This window comes from Mizuhopecten yessoensis, unplaced genomic scaffold (genome assembly GCF_002113885.1).
Source record: "Mizuhopecten yessoensis strain PY_sf001 unplaced genomic scaffold, ASM211388v2 scaffold2383, whole genome shotgun sequence".
NCBI classification, from domain to species: domain Eukaryota; kingdom Metazoa; phylum Mollusca; class Bivalvia; order Pectinida; family Pectinidae; genus Mizuhopecten; species Mizuhopecten yessoensis.
In genome coordinates, this window is record NW_018404519.1 from 822,565 (window position 1) to 840,706 (window position 18,142).

General features: G+C 37.5%; 1 protein-coding gene across 1 annotated transcript; it reads right to left on the bottom strand.

Annotated features, from left to right (window-relative positions):
- Nucleotides 1–1,551: 1,551 nt before the first annotated feature.
- On the bottom strand, nt 1,552–12,726 carry LOC110445846 (nucleoredoxin-like). The gene is made up of 7 exons (XM_021490662.1): nt 12,190–12,726; nt 10,838–11,104; nt 5,760–5,964; nt 5,238–5,323; nt 4,419–4,509; nt 3,133–3,242; nt 1,552–2,256 (listed from the first exon to the last, which is right to left on the bottom strand). The coding sequence occupies exons 1-7, from the start codon at nt 12,511–12,513 to the stop codon at nt 2,062–2,064; spliced, it is 1,278 nt and encodes a 425-aa protein (XP_021346337.1). The 5' UTR covers nt 12,514–12,726; the 3' UTR covers nt 1,552–2,061.
- Between the last annotated feature and the right edge of the window lie 5,416 nt (nt 12,727–18,142).

Genomic DNA, 18,142 nt, shown 5'->3' on the forward strand with positions numbered 1-18,142 from the left:
CTATACGGCACACTTCCTCGACGAGAACTTTGGTAGTGACAACGTTATACAGCACACTTCCTCGACGAGAACTTGGGTAGTGGCAACGCTACACGGCACACTTCCTCGGTGAGAACTTTGGAAGATGTAGATTTATGTTCTCTGTAGCGACCACTGCCTACTGCAGATCAATGTTCTCTGTAGCGACCACTGTCTACTGTATATTAAGGTTCTTTGTAGCGACCACCGTCTACTGTAGATTCATGTTCTCTGTAGCGACCACTGCCTACTGTAGATTAATGTTCTCTGTAGCGACCACTGCCTACTGTAGATTTATGTTCTCTGTAGCGACCACTGTCTACTGTAGATTCATGTTCTCTGTAGCGACTTCTGTCTATAGTGCATTAATGTTCTCTGTAACGACCACTGCCTACTGTAGATTCATGTTCTTTGTAGAGACCACTGTCTACTGTAGATGTATGTTCTCTGTAGCGACCACTGTCTACTGTAGATTCATGTTCTCTGTAGCGACTACTGTCTACTGTAGATCAATGTTCTCTGTAGCGACCACTGTCTACTGTAGATTCATGTTCTCTGTAGCGACCACTGTCTACTGTAGATTCATGTTCTCTGTAGCGACGACTGTCTGTTGTAGATTAATATTCTCTGTAGCGACCACTGTCTACTGTAGATATTCATGTTCTCTGTAGCGACCACTGCCTACTGTAGATTAATGTTCTCCGTAGCGACCACTGTCTACTGTAGATTCATGTTTTCTGTAGCGACCACTGCCTACCGTTGATCAATGTTCTCTGTAGCGACCACTGCCTACTGTAGATGTATGTTCCCTGTAGCGACCACTGCCTACTGTAGATGTATGTTCTCTGTAGCGACCACTGCCTACTGTTGATCAATGTTCTCTGTAACGACCACTGCCTACTGTAGATCAATGTTTTCTGTAATGACCATGTCTACTGTGTATATATATGTTCTTTGTAGCGACCACTGCCTACTGTAGATTAATGTTCTCTGTAGCGACCACTGTCTACTGTAGATCAATGTTCTCTGTAACGACCACTGCCTACTTTGTAGCGGTTACTATCTACTTTATATGTGTGTACATGATTAGTATGACTGTCTATTATATATATAGTATATCAAAGGAATGAACGCACAATAAATAGTTTCGTTTTTATTCATAAGCTTAACAAAGTAACGAATTAACAAATACATCATGACGTCATGGATAATAGTGAGGTTATAATACAAAAGGAAAATGTATTAATATGAGGATATGTAATAAAATACTTTCAACTTCTAATATGGTGTCAGTGTAAAATTTATCAAAAAAACCACACATATTTTGTTTATATTCTTGGACCCTTGTTCTTAATGTTTACCTGTTTCCGCTTTGTAGTATCCATTTAACCCTGTTAACGTTACTACATATAAATTATTCCGTCTTTGCGTATTGCAGATTTATCTTCTCTTGTGAGCAGGTATTGATTGTTAGTCATTGGTTTGTGTGAGAAAATTACGTCGTTTTCTCAAAAATTTATGACGTTACTCTCACAAACAAATGACGTAACAATCAATACCTGCTCACAAGAGCAGATAACTCCGAATACGCAAAGACGGAATATATCGTGTGTTACATGACAATGACAAACTTATCATAAAATTCTAATCATTTAAATTGCACGACCTTCATTTAGATATCAATTCGCATAAGCAAAACCTGGATTTCATACATTTTGTTGACTTCAAAGCTTTCATCTAGGTTTAATTTCGTTAAGCAGGATAGTATGGAGTTCTGATTGTCTTTCACTATTGATTATCACTAATTTTCTTATTCATTTATTCATTAAGATATCAAAAATACATTCCGTAGATTATGAGTTGATACCATTGGTATTATCCTATTTACTGTTCTAAGTTTGGTGTTTTGCCTTACTTACGTCTGCCTCAGAGTTATTTCCCATACATGTCTATTAAAATAGATTCAAATTCTCCTAAGCATTAGTAAACCCCTTATAAAAACTTAAAACAGAATTAGTCAGAGTGTAGGGCATGTCTTGGACTTTATTCCATGTTTGACGCCTCGATTTTGTTGTCCTTGAACTGTGCCACAAACTCGCGGATGCTGTCCTCCGAGACTGCCCAGCCGTCTTCAGCCTTGTGTCGGTAAACTTGACTGGCACCGAGATCTGTGATCGCGATACACCGACGTATCTCTGGTCCCATTAGGTACTTATACAGACTCTCACATAAGTCCTCCTGTGGTGACAGAACACACTTCTGTTAGGTTCAATCATAAATGTAATGCATCAATATGTTACAGTATCAGAATAATTACGCTTGTTGCTATTTAAAATTAACAAACGGAAAAAAAGAGATAACCAAAATGTAAATAAAACTATAATTCGGACTCAAAATCGGCAAACCTTGAAAATGTACAAGTAGAATAAGACAAGAGACCGTATTCATGAAACCGTTCTTGATTCTGTGGTCAAACCAACTCTCGTGTAACTAGCTTAATCATGCAACACAGTCAAACGATCCATCTTAAAAACTGAAAACAGATTTGAGTGTCTCAGAAAGTCTTCAAAGTCACAAGAAATTGGGCTTGAGAACAGAATCTGCGTTTGAGCATGAGGACAATTTCATGAATACAAGCCCAAGTGTTCAAGGTTAAAAAATACATCAAAAGTTTGTAGAACCTCATCATAGAACAATAGCCATTATTTTATAATCTATCAACACCATGCTGTCACATCGTCTTCCTATCGATCCATATTGTATTGGTGACTGCGGCAAATTAACACCGGCTAGGTGGATTGGTGTAGAACGAGACAAATGGCCGCCGTTATGTACACCAAATAATTTCACCTGTGACCTGGTGTACAGGCCAATGATTACGGCACCACAGTACCGATCCACTCTCCGTGTAATAGGTAATACTACCCTCCGTAAATCATTAAACAAAAACAATCACACCGAAAGAATACTTTTAAATGTCTATCAAGTTATGTTAAAGTCTCTTAAATCTCAAGCGCGCAAATATTTCTAACTTATAACTTCTAACAGTGGTCGCTATAGAGTAATTTATATTTGTTGATAACATTAGCACTTTTTATTGCATCGATGACTTACGGAAGTATTTCCTACAAAGAAATACAAGTCCTGTTCGTCGCCATCTTTGTAGTACTCCTTGGCGATACTGGACATAGCAGCCTTGCAACTCTCAGCATCTTCTGGTGAATCTAGATAAATAAGGTGGTATTGTCACAGACTTGGATATATGAAGTAGTTAGTTTTATATGACAAGATGAATGCGAATAATTCCAAAGTTATTATGTAAAAATTGAGAAAATAAATTCAAAACATTTAATTCTAATTAAGGGAGATTCGAATTGGGGCTAGATTCATAGTTACACGTCAAAGTGGCTAGATTCATAGTTACACGTCAGAGTGGCTAGATTCATAGTTACACGTCAGAGTGGCTAGATTCAGTTATACGTAAGTGAGATGTAAAGAGTAATACATATATACAACAACATTTTTCAATTTAGTCAGAGAGATTGCTGACCAGCAACTCTAATAAAAATAAAACATGTCAAAGAAGTTGTGGAATTAAGCAAATAAACCCTGTTCTAAGCCAAACTTTGTGTTCTTGTTCTTAAAATTTGGTATTAACCAAAAAAACACATAAACAGAGCGTGTCATAAACATAAACAGGGCGTGTCATAAACATAAACAGGGCGAGTCATTGACATAAACAGGGCGTGTCATAAACATAAACAGGGCGTGTCTTTATCATAAACAGGGTGTGTCATGAACATAAACAGGGCGTGTCATTAACATAAACAGGGCGTGTCATTAACATAAACAGGGCGTGTCATTAACATTAACAGGGCGTGTCATTAACGAAAACAGAGCGAGTCATCAACATAAACAGGGCATGTCGTTAACATAAACAGGGCGTGTCATTAACATAAACAGGGCGTGTCATTAACATAAACAGGGGGTACCATTAACCCAAACGGAGTGTGTCCTTAACAACAGCGCGTGGCATTACCTGGTTTTCATTCAAACATAATTTATTGACATTGAATAGTCAAAGGGATTGGGCACACGTTCTTACAACTTACTAGGCCCTTACCAACACTCTAAACAGTGTTAAGAGTCTCACAGAGACGCTGACCCATTTAGGTTCAATATTGTCTCTCAGGAATCTTCACTACGGTGGCTTATTTGTGCCATTTCGTTGTTTCGTTTTTCGTCCCCAAAAACGAGAATCGCTAAACCTGCTTTTCACCCCGAAAAGTCGAGATTCAACAAATCTAGTTCTGGTTTCGGGGCGAAAAGACGAAACAATGAAATAGCAAAATTAGCTACCTAACTTTACGGAGTACCGCCTTCCTGTGAGTATCACCTACCTGTGAAGTATACTAAGCATTTAGATTCCTGCAAGGTTTCCACGAACCGTCTGGACACAGATTTGATCATAGGCATTTTGTACGGGAACTCCTGTGTAACAACACAAACACACAACAACAACGGTAAAACAACAGTCACAAGGGAAACTCTAATAAATGTTATGTGAATTTAAATCGAATATTTTATATGGGAACAAAACAAAAACAGAATCCAGTGTCCTTACATAATGTCTTTTAAGAACGTACTTTTTTCAATATTAACTTTTGCTACTCACATCAGAGCGCCAGTGTTAAGAAGGACCACCTTTAAACTGTTATGGATTAGTTTTCACTACAACAAAGTACCAGAGTTGGTTTCGATTACCTTAGGTGAGCTATGACCTTGCAGTTTGAAATATGTTTCAGGACACTTTAGTCGTGGATTTTCATTCTTTCAACCAAACGTCAGTACCACTAATAAGTCTTAAAAGGTGAAATGACTTTGTGGTGCAGTAAAAATGTTTACTTAGTTTAGGCTTTCGGCATCTACTTTTTTATTATGAAATAGGTCCATCCTTGATTCGTATTTATATTGAATAAGTTAAGGAAAGGGAGAAAAGACGCCATTTAATTCTACGTTTTGGCGTTATTTTTACTTCGGTTTGAAGTTTTTTACGTCTTTTCGCTTCGCCGGGTTTTCGTCTTTTCGTAAAGTCTTTTCTCGGGCGACAAAGCGAAAAAACGAAATGTCCTATATAAGCCACCAAATGAAAGTCCACACTGCATAAATCCTTAGTATGATTGATGGACATACATTTAAAACAATGTCAACGTCTTTACCTTGATTGGGGCTTCCATGATGGTAGCTCGGCCCTCAGTCGTGATCACCTTCCCCTCCGCGTTCACAAGCACCAGCGCGGGAATCCCTACAAAGAGAAGTAAACAAGATACCCACTGAGGGAAAGCAAAGACAACGAGAAGTAAGCAAGATGATCCAGCGAGGAAATACATAGACAAATCGAAGTAAACGGGATATCCATAGTGGGAATGGCGACCACGAATCAGTTTGAGAAGTACATAACGTATCACAATTAATGTTGCTCATGTGATGGGTACGGTTGAGTATTTGAATGCCTGATAAAAGTAATGTTTCTCACATTGCTCGTGTTACGATGTCCCGAGATTGTTTATGTCCCGGGTGTTTATCATTTGGTTTGCGCTAAAACATTACAGATTTAATTAACACTTTTTTCTGTTTTAAAGATCAATAAAATCCAAAGTTACGTTAAGTATGATGAAACGCTGCTGCAACACTGTGTTATGGTCAACTGATTGACAGAACAGTGACAGATGAAGACGTACCACTGATGTCGAATTTGTTGCTGAAGCTTTTACACCGTGGGTCTTTGTAGGGAAGGGCGAGCCAGGGCATCTCACTTAGGTACTCATGATACTGTTCCTCACTCTTGTCACTGGACACGAAGACGATCTCAAACGGCTTACCAGCATCCTTCAGCTCCTTGTACTTTTCCGCCAGTTGTGGGGTGAACGCCCGACAAGGAGGACACTGAAATATATGAAAGGGCATGTGTTAAACTTGCTAACTATTGAAATAAGCTCTGTAAAGGTCATCGTCTGTAACGTTATTTCTATTAAGATATCTAAATATCATTTCATCATCAGCATCTTTTAAGGAGTGTGACTCTTAGCCATGATACTGTGAAAAATTCATTATATCAATCACTAATACGCATACATTAAACGAGTTAATGTTCGCTCTAATAAACGTGTGTCCCCTCAATTATTTCCGTGATGAAGCTACTGAAGTTGCCGAGTGACTAGTAAGTTTGCAGCCCCACACACTGCCAAGGGAGATAGTTCTGGGACTAGCACATGGCTGATAGAGGACTAACTCCCTGAATCGAGAAGTTCAGAAATTGTGGCTAGATTAATTCAGAGTTATACGTTAGTATGGCTAGATTCACAACTATACGATAGCGTGGCTATAGGTCCTTTTGAACTTCCCAAACTAAAATACTCGGGTTCAAGAATATGGCTTCACTCACAGGTTTAAGGCTCAATTCACAATTAAGTTATGTGCGTAAAAAGAGCTAAATTAACAACAATTGTTAAAGAGTAAGGCTAAAATGCACAGTTATACGATAGTGTGGCTAGATTTGAAGTTATACGATAGTGTGGCTAGATTTAAAGTTATACGATAGTGTGGCTAGATTTAAAGTTATACGATAGTGTGGCTAGATTTACAGTTATACGATGTGGCTAGATTTAAAGTTATACGATAGTGTGGCTAGATTTAAAGTTATACGATAGTGTGGCTAGATTTACAGTTACACGATAGTGTGGCTAGATTCATAGATAAACAATAGTGTGGCTAGTTCACAGTTATACGATAGTGTGGCTTGATTCAGCGATAGTCGGTACTATGGCTAGAAACACGGTAGTATGATATTGTGGCTAGATTCATATATAATCGATAGCGTGCGTGGGTAGATGCAGCATCATACGTTATAGTATGGCTAGCTATACAGTTACACGATAGTCTGGCTAGATTTACAGTTATACGAAAGTGTGACTAGATCCACAGTTATAAGATAGTGTGGCTAGATTCACAGATATAAGATAGTGTGGCTAGATCCACAGATATATGATAGTGTGGCTAGATCCACAGTTATACGATAGTGTGGCTAGCTCACAGTTATACGATAGTGTGGCTAGATTCAGCGACATTCGGTACTATGGCTAGAAACACGGTAGTATGATATTGTGGCTAGATTCACATATAATCGATAGCGTGCATGGGTAGATGCAGCATCATACGTTATAGTGTGGCTAGATATACAGTTATACGATAGTATGGCTAGATTCACAGTTATACGATAGTATGGCTAGATTTACAGTTATACGATAGTGTGGCTAGATTTAAAGATATACGATCGTGTGGCTAGATTCACAGTTACACGATAGTGTGGCTAGATTTACAGTAATACGATAGTATGGCTAGATTCACAGTTATACGATAGTGTGGCTAGATTCACAGTTATACGATAGTGTGGATAGATTTACAGTTATACGATAGTATAGCTAGTTTCACAGTTATACGATAGTGTGGCTAGATTTACAGTTATACGATAGTGTGGCTAGATTCACAGTTACACGATAGTGTGGCTAGATTCACAGTTATACGATAGTGTACCTAGATTCACAGTTACACGTTAGTTTGGCAAGATTCACAGTTATACGATAGTATGGCTAGATTTACAGTTATACGATAGTGTGGCTAGATTCACAGTTATACGATAGTGTGTCTAGATTAACAGATAGAGGATAGTGTGGCTAGATTAACAGATAGAGGATAGGGTGGCTAGATCCACAGTTATACGTCAGTGTGGCTAAATTCACAGTTATACGTGAGTGTGACTAGTTTCACATATATACGTCAGTATGGCTAGATTCACAGGTATACGTCAGTGTGGCTAGATTCACAGTTATACGTCATTGTGGCTAGATGATTCGTATTTATACGATAGTGTGGCTAGATTCATAGATATGCGTTAGTGTGGCTAGAACCACAGTTATACGTTAGTGTGGCTAGGTTCACAGTTATACGTCATTGTGGCTAGATGATTCGTATTTATACGATAGTGTGGCTAGATTCAGCGACATTCGGTACTATGGCTAGAAACACGGTAGTATGATATTGTGGCTAGATTCACATATAATCGATAGCGTGCATGGGTAGATGCAGCATCATACGTTATAGTGTGGCTAGATATACAGTTATACGATAGTATGGCTAGATTCACAGTTATACGATAGTATGGCTAGATTTACAGTTATACGATAGTGTGGCTAGATTTAAAGATATACGATCGTGTGGCTAGATTCACAGTTACACGATAGTGTGGCTAGATTTACAGTAATACGATAGTATGGCTAGATTCACAGTTATACGATAGTGTGGCTAGATTCACAGTTATACGATAGTGTGGATAGATTTACAGTTATACGATAGTATAGCTAGTTTCACAGTTATACGATAGTGTGGCTAGATTTACAGTTATACGATAGTGTGGCTAGATTCACAGTTACACGATAGTGTGGCTAGATTCACAGTTATACGATAGTGTACCTAGATTCACAGTTACACGTTAGTTTGGCAAGATTCACAGTTATACGATAGTATGGCTAGATTTACAGTTATACGATAGTGTGGCTAGATTCACAGTTATACGATAGTGTGTCTAGATTAACAGATAGAGGATAGTGTGGCTAGATTAACAGATAGAGGATAGGGTGGCTAGATCCACAGTTATACGTCAGTGTGGCTAAATTCACAGTTATACGTGAGTGTGACTAGTTTCACATATATACGTCAGTATGGCTAGATTCACAGGTATACGTCAGTGTGGCTAGATTCACAGTTATACGTCATTGTGGCTAGATGATTCGTATTTATACGATAGTGTGGCTAGCTTCATAGATATGCGTTAGTGTGGCTAGATTCACAGTTATACGTTAGTGTGGCTAGGTTCACAGTTATACGTCATTGTGGCTAGATGATTCGTATTTATACGATAGTGTGGCTAGATTCATAGATATGCGTTAGTGTGGCTAGATTCACAGTTATACGTTAGTGTGGCTAGTTTCGCAGTTATACGTCAGTGTTGCTAGATTCCTATTTATACGATAGTGTGGCTAGATTCATAGATGTACGATAGTGTGGCTATATTCACAGATATACGATAGTGTGGCTAGCTTCACAGATATACAATAGTGTGATTAGATTCACAGATATAAGATAGTGTGGCTAGATACACAGATATAGGATAGTGTGGCTAGATCCACAGATATAGGATAGTGTGACTAGATACACAGATATACGGTAGTGTGGCTAGATCCACAGATATACAATAACGTGGCTAGATTCACAGATATAGGATAGTGTGGCAAGATCCACAGATATACGATAGTGTGGCTAGATCCACAGATATACGATAACGTGGCTAGATAAACAGATATAGGATAGTGTGGCAAGATCCACAGATATACGATAACGTGGCTAGATCCACAGATATACGATAGTGTGGCTAGATTCACAGTTATACAATAGTGTGGCTAGATTTACAGTTATAAGATAGTGTGGCTAGATTCACAGTTATACGATAGTGTGTCTAGATTCAAAATATACGATAACGTGGCAAGATTCACATTTATACGATAGTGTGGCTAGATTAACAGATAGAGGATAGTGTGGCTAGATTAACAGATAGAGGATAGTGTGGCTAGATCCACAGATATACGATAACGTGGCTAGATAAACAGATATAGGATAGTGTGGCAAGATCCACAGATATACGATAACGTGGCTAGATAATCAGATATAGGATAGTGTGGCAAGATCCACAGATATACGATAACGTGGCTAGATAAACAGATATAGCATAGTGTGGCAAGATCCACAGATATACGATAACGTGGCTAGATCCACAGATATACGATAACGTGGCTAGATCCACAGATAAACGATAGTGTGGCTAGATTTACAGTTATACGATAGTGTGGCTAGCTTCACAGATATACAATAGTGTGATTAGATTCACAGATATAAGATAACGTGGCTAGATTCACAGATATAGGATAGTGTGGCTAGATCCACAGATATAGGATAGTGTGACTAGATACACAGATATACGGTAGTGTGGCTAGATCCACAGATATACGATAACGTGGCTAGATTCACAGATATAGGATAGTGTGGCAAGATCCACAGATATACGATAGTGTGGCTAGATCCACAGATATACGATAACGTGGCTAGATAAACAGATATAGGATAGTGTGGCAAGATCCACAGATATACGATAGTGTGACTAGATCCACAGATATAGGATAGTGTGGCAAGATCCACAGATATACGATAACGTGGCTAGATCCACAGATATACGATAGTGTGGCTAGATCCACATATAAACGATAGTGTGGCAAGATCCACAGATATACGATAGTGTGACTAGATCCACAGTTATACGATAGTGTAGCTAGATCCACATATAAACGATAGTGTGGCAAGACCCACAGATATACGATAGTGTGACTAGATCCACAGTTATACGATAGTGTGGCTAGATCCACAGATATACGATAACGTGGCTAGATCCACAGATATAGGATAGTGTGGATAGATCAACATATAAACGATAGTGTGGCTAGATCCACAGATATACGATAACGTGGCTAGATCCACAGATATACGATAACGTGGCTAGATTCACAGATATAGGATAGTGTGGCTAGATCCACATTATATAGGATAGCCAGATAAACGATAGCGTGACTAGATCCACAGATATACGATAGCGTGGCTAGATACACATTTATACAGAAAATATGTCTATGTAATATGTTAGAAAAGGTCTTACCCAGTGGGCTGAAAAGTACAGTCCAATAACTTTCCCTTCCAGGTTCTCTGGAAAGTCACCTTTCACAAACGTTTTCTTATCTGCCGCAGACAAGTCTTCGCCAATAAAAATGTCATTGACTGACTTTGGAAACCATGGAAACATGGCCCCTTCCGGATCAGATCCCACTTGCTCTCGGCCCTTGTCTGTGATAGCCTCCCCTGTTTTGGCGTCCACTATAACCAGCGTGGGGATTCCCTGAATCTTGAACTTCTTGGAAAGAGCATTCTGTAATATACATGTAGAACAAAAATTATAAGAATTTAACGTTTGCTAGACAACACTCCGGCTTTCCACTAAGATGACCGGCAGGGCTCATTCCCGAGGTCGACATAAAAGGAATTTAACATCCAAAAAGACGTTTTTCTTTTGACCACACAACTCCGATGACCTAGTTGGAAATACGATATAATAGTCCATTGCTTTGAGTCATGGAATATTTTATGTAATTGGGGGCAAAGACATTAAGAGGTTTACATGCACAAATAACCAATATATCCGTTATACAATCAAAGAATAAATCAAACCAAATGATCTTACAGGCGCGTAGCTTCCATGTAAGCAAGTACGCAGTTACATTCCCATCAGAAATTCTCAAATAAACTATTACAATTTGCTTATAATGTATTATATGTTGTCCGACATACTGATTAAGTGTTTTTTACGGTGATCTTTTTTTTCATTTTTTTTTTCAATAAAGCTAGATTTCTATGACGACTACAAACAATCAGTTTGTAAATTTAGGGAATACTTGGTTCCGATTTCATTCTTAGCATTCTTTTTTTAGATATTATAAAACAAAAGAAGAAAAAATAAACACTCAAGTATTGCTCTCAAAAAAGACATCAGATGAACAATAGAGCTTCTTGATTTCGTTTTTTTCGTTAGACGTAGAGGGCACATCCCTTCCTATGGCGGTTAATGATAACTTTGCATGCACGTAGCTTACATGCAGTTAATGCAAGCTATATATACGCGCCAGATTCTCATAAAAATGTATTGAACCTGACGAGTTACCTCCCGCAAATTAGCTAAATATAACAAAATATTTATTCATTTTTTTTTGTAAAAAAAAAAACAACGAAAGAAAAAAAAACCAACATCTTATTCATGTACCCGCTTAATCAAAATAGATACATCCTCGTTTATAGGTGAACCCTTTCGCAGTATGTATATGGATTTATTGTATCTTCAGCGGTAACTCATATTGATACTTGTTTCGAAGGCATGTATTGATTATAAGTTACATATAAAATATGTTCCTGGATATCTTTGAGTTGTCACCCTTGGAATAGTCAATACACTGTACCTACCTTTTTTTCCCGATCGACGAAGGGCAGGGCAAGCCATGGCATTTCCTTTGCGTATGCTTTGAATAATTCGTCGTCTTTGTCAGAACTGACGAACACAATTTCTAATTTATTGGCATCAGCTTGCTTCAATTTGTTGTAAAACTCTATTAGTATCGGTTTGAATGCTCTACACGGAGGGCACCACTGTGCCGAGAAATATAATCCAACATACTCCTTTTCACCAAGTCCTTCTGATTGATCGGTGTCCACGAGTGTAAAACCTCCTTCATGATTCTTCTGAAGGCTGTTTCCTAACAGCTCCGACATTTTTCCTTCTCCTGCCATTTCACGTCTAGTAAACGGCGAATTTAATGTAAAACTTTGAATAGAATTGTGAACGGCCTTGTAAGTATACTGCGCTCGAGCAGGTATGTACTAATAATTGAGCTATATAGTACGACCTAGCTATTTATACCAATACAGGTTTGTGCCAGCTACGCACATGTAATACACACCGGCGTAGTTGTCTATTTTCTTAAATTATCTATGAATAAGCCTACCTACATTATATTGAACTATTTATAGAAATGACCGATTCGATTATAATAATTTATTCAGTTCACCTGGGTTATTAAATCAACAGTATTGTTTGATGTCTATGTATTAAATAGACCAATGCATACTTTTGTAGGTATATTACCCAGTGTTAATACGGGTACCTTGGTCACGTCTAGCCAGAAACATGATAATAAAAAATAAAAATAAATTATTAATAATAATAAAATTATTTTATTAAAGTGTCACATATTGATCTACAGAAATACAGATTAAATGTACATAGAAATAGATCAATATCCAGCCAAAGTTAATCGACTTATGAGACACTAAACAGGCAGAGAATATACATTAAAAACAGTTGTCAATTTTAAAAAGCTCAATATTTGTCAGCTTACTTTAGCTTATTATACCTTATAGCCACACATTCCTGTCAAAGCTAGTTTGACTTATGATACTTGAAAAGGCAATATTATATAAACCTTGGAATAAGTTTCACCAGATATTTGTCAACTTATTATATCATTTAGTTTTAAGTTATTTCAATATACATTGTTGTCAAAGTAAATTATTACTTATGAGACTCCAAAAATGCAATAAGATACAAAAGAACAAGTGTCATCGCATTTTGAGAGAACAATACTTATTTAAACTATCCATAAGTTATTCTAGCACATTGATGTCGAAGTTAATTTAGACTTCTTGAACTCCAAACGACAATAATTTATTTGAAAATAATATAAATATCACCAAATTTAAAAAGATCAATATATTTGTCAGCTTACTATATAGCTTATCATAAGATATTATAACACTGTTACATATTGGTGTCAAAGTAAATTTAACTTTAGAGACTCCAAAAAGACAATATACATTAAATATATAAGAGCCACCACATTTAAAGAGGCCAATTATATAGATATATATATTTGTTAGCTAATTATAAGGTATTTCATTACCTTTTCATGTACTTCCAACTTTAGCGAGAAAACCGCTTTGGTACTTTATCGGATGATATATCATTATGTACTGGTAAAATGTCACATATATTATGCTCATTACTTAGATTACTGCATGTAAAGTTTTCTACGCGTAGACGCGTTAAAAATGAATTGACCTATATTTGTCTGGAGTACACCATTTTTCATTATGTTAAGGAACTGTGTGTCACTGTCCTGCATTAAGAACCGCTCTATAACATCACAGGCTTGATTTCGCAAATTATATCTTAAATCACTGTACAGTTTGCACTCAATTAAGAAATGTTTTTCGTCTTCGACTTTCCTCATGTCACAATGGTTACACAGTCTATCATACAGTTGAATGGGCGGCCTGGCATATCTTCCAGTCTCCACTGCTAGCGGAAGACATTCGGCGCGAAACTGGGCTAGGCATATGTGTACGTATATACATGTATACATGTATACACATGAGCGAGCAGCAGTGTTGGTCATAATTCTATATATACACATTATCAATTATGACTTGGCGAATTGTATTCGTCATTTCAGAATTCGTCATGTGGAACACATGAAGAAAAGCAGTAGAATATATTGATTCACATATCGTTAAACTACTTTTTTTTTTATATCTGCAAATAATGCTAATGCGCTATTTCTTATCACATATAATGTTTTCTCTTACTCTGGTCACGTAATATCTGAAATATCTCTGCTCCTTCCGTCGAGGTTAAGGGGTTTTCAAATTGGGTAAAACCCCAGACTTGCTGGGTTTTTTTGCACCAATTTAAAAATCCCTATTCTAAATCATATCATGAGTCGAACCTGACCCGATATCATTAGCCGATATCGTGGGCCAAACCTGCCCCGATATCATAGGTTGAACCTGACCCGATATCATTAGCCGATATCGTGGGCCAAACCTGCCCCGATATCATGGGTTGAACCTGTCCCGATATCATGGGCCGATATCGTGGGCCTAACCTGTCCCGATATCATGGGCCGATATCGTGGGCCTAACCTGTCCCGATATCATTAGCCGATATGGTGGGCCTAACATGTCCCGATATCATTAGGCGATATCGTGGGCATAACCTGTCCCGATATCATGGGCCAATATCTGTGATCTAACCTGTCCCAATATCACAGGCCAATATTGTGGCTCTAACCTGTCCCAATAACATGGGCTGATATCGTGGGCCTAACCTGTCCCAATAGCATGGGCTGATATCGTGGGCCTAACCTGTCCCGATATCATGGATTGAACCTGTCATCATTCTATAGCAATACAGTACAGCCAAAAAGGGAATGTTTAACTTGTTTGGGCACCCTGAGTTTACTGTGAGGTAATCGTCTGTGTCATAACAAACCCAGCCCTAACCCACAGTAACCTTCGTTTTTTTACGGTGTCTTAAAACTTATACTAAAAGGAATGTACACACACTTCTTTGTGTCAACTAATAAGATCTCGAAATTTGAATCTTTGCTCAAAATCTATCAGAGGGGTTACTGGACTTACACGCGGGTCGAACTTTACTGTCCTGATATCATCATCAAACTTTATTTCCTCCAAAAAGGAGATATTTGTGTACAAGAAAAAAGAAAAAGAAAAAAAAAAAAGGACACAAATGCCGCGCGGTAGGGTGCAACTAAAGAACATTTTCATTATTACAGTAGCACTTCTCAGGAAATAGAAATGATAACCTTGCTTTATACTAACCTAAGAAAGCTAGGTACAAACTAGATTATCAGTGGATTTCGTGCAGTTGACACATAGGCCTAGCTCATTTGGCAGAAAAAAGTGTGCACTTAGCCATGATCAGTTGATATTATTATTTTTCCGCGTTTCGGAGAATAGTGGGAACCATTCTGAGTATATGAGGACAGTTGCCTGTCTCGTGCAGAGGTATCAGAATCAGATTGAGGCACATGCTAAGGGTAGTTTACGAGTACGTGAATGTTCATTCTAGCTTCGCACCTCGCACGGCGCAGTACAGTTTGAAATAATACTATAGCAGAATTTTATGTTTATGTAACAAATCTATGTGTGGTCATCGTCATATGTTAGAAATCCCAGCATCAATTTTGTAAAAAAAAACAACATAAGCATTGTCGGGTTGGTACACCACCTGCCGCGCCTAATAAGGTTTTCAGGTTGGGTGTTTGTATGGCGATGAACCATGCGAGAGCATATGTGGGAGGAATGTTTGTGTGTACGGTAAATGAAGTCAGAGTTATTTTTATATTTTTTTTTATGAATAAATGCCGACTCAATCCGTGCAATCGGTCGATCAGCTATTTGATATTTAGGTGTTGTGTTATGCTTGCCTTGGTACGTATAAGGAGTATATAGAGGACTAACATAATCTATTACCTGTAACTGAGCGAGATCGGGTTATCTCAGTCGAGGGCTCAGATTCTGTAACAAAATGGGATGTTACAGAATTGTCAATTTCTGTTTTCGGTAGATGTGTATATGGTTTGGTTGGGATGTTACAGAATGGTCAATTTCAAGCCATTAACGCGCGAATGAATATACCGCAGTTAAAAAATTCCGCGAAATATCACGTAAAGGTACCAGACAGATCGAACAAGATTTATAGAAAAATCTAGCATGGGGTATGACGTGGGATATCTCTGTCTGAGACGCGAGAAATAGCCATCGAGGACTTCACAGGGTGAACCCTTACATTATTTACTGTATTATGCAGAATCCAGTATTACCTGACATAATAAGTCTTTTATACTACGTCATTTTCCCATTGGAAATCCTGTACGGTACGTACATCCCAATTAAAATGGCGACATTTCTTTCATGTAAATACTATTTCACGATATCTTATAAATTAGATCTACATTAACGATAAAACAATTACGTCACCTATCTATACAATATTCTAATTGATACTTGCAAGAGGAACACCGCTTACGAGTTATCTCCCTTGGATTGCTTTCATATAGCTCTCACCTTTCTTTTTAACATTAGTCATTGCTGACGTAATTCCAAAAGAAATCTAACATGCTAAATTTTAACTTATATTTTGCAAATAAAGTTCTCATGGTTAAAAATCAAAGATACGAATAATTTTATACAATATTACCTAAAAAACGCGGCTGGATATATTTCTGTAACTGTGTGTTGAAAAACGAAGTCGGGAAAATTAATAAAATAAGTAAATGATCATAGAATCCAATGGGGAAATGACTTGACATAGCACTGTTCATTAAATTTCAAGTATTTGTGTAAGGGATTTAGATTTAAGAAAAACAGCATCTGTTATGCTCAGAAAATAAATATTTCCAAATGTACTGCATGCCGAAAATAATTTGTTTACTTGTTGTATTCGTGTAAAATGGCGGGATTGAAATATATAGGCACTCAAATCGACGGTTACATCCACATTGAAGCCGTAGCTCATACAGACTATAGATATACCTCTCCACTCATATCATTAGGGAGCCTTTTTATTCTGAACTCATATATTGCTGTACACTGAACAAATCGACGAATAGGATCGGAACATTGCAGTGCCATGATTTACGCTTCATGGTAACGTGACGTTATTATTTCGTCCAAGTTTTTGTGAAGAAAAGACAACTATAATAAGGGGTAATGAAAAGTAATGGTTGGCAGAAAATATCTATACACCTAAAGAATCGCTACTTACATGTATGTATGGCATACGTGTAACACACTGACACAGTTCATCTTAGATTGAATTATCAACTTGGGGCAGGTTCGGACAATGATAACGGGACAAGTTCGGTCTATGCATCACATGTGAAGTCGTGAAGTTGTGGGCAAATATGACGTTGCATGCTAACAGTTAAATATGTCGTCATAAATACCATGCTGATTGTTTTCCGAACTTGCCTAACGGCAGGGCACGTTCGGTCATACAATTTTCGGACAGAAAAGGTAAAAAAAAAAAAAAAAGGTCTTCAAAAACGGACGTGTTTGCACCTTTGTTATTATTTTCTGAACACAGTTTCTCATACAAATGGTGTCTAGCTAGTCTACAATATTACAAGGTGATTAATGAGCTTAACCAGTGATTAGCGCGATTTTTATTTTATTTTTAGATAGAAAACATCCATTAGGGTATAATCACATACACAATTATTGGTTTTTTTTACTGGTATATTGACCAAATTATTAAAGGTTGAAAAATGTCGTTAAACATTTATCACCTTTTGAACGACTGAACCAGGGACAGTATATTCACTATACGTCCCTGACTGAACCCAGAATGGCTCTAATACGTCTGCTAACGTTGACAGTAGGATGAAAGTCAGTGAAAGCACGGAATTAGATTAGGTTATCTAAGTCCGTGGTGAAAGTAATAAGTAATGAGATATTATAATTTAGAATTTTGGATGTCAGATTTAAGATCCTAAGTTTCAAATTAGGAAATATAATACAATAAACGTATAATATATGCAGCCATATTCTAAGGAAT

Bases quoted from the DNA above. Each gene is read 5' to 3' on its own strand.
- LOC110445846 (XM_021490662.1), bottom strand. From the start codon at position 12,513: ATGGCAGGAGAAGGAAAAATGTCGGAGCTGTTAGGAAACAGCCTTCAG. The intron at 11,105-12,189 runs GTAGGTACAGTG...TGTATATTACAG, and splicing joins TCGTCGATCGGGAAAAAAAG to AATGCTCTTTCCAAGAAGTT. The intron at 4,510-5,237 runs GTAAAGACGTTG...GTTGTTACACAG, and splicing joins TCATGGAAGCCCCAATCAAG to GAGTTCCCGTACAAAATGCC.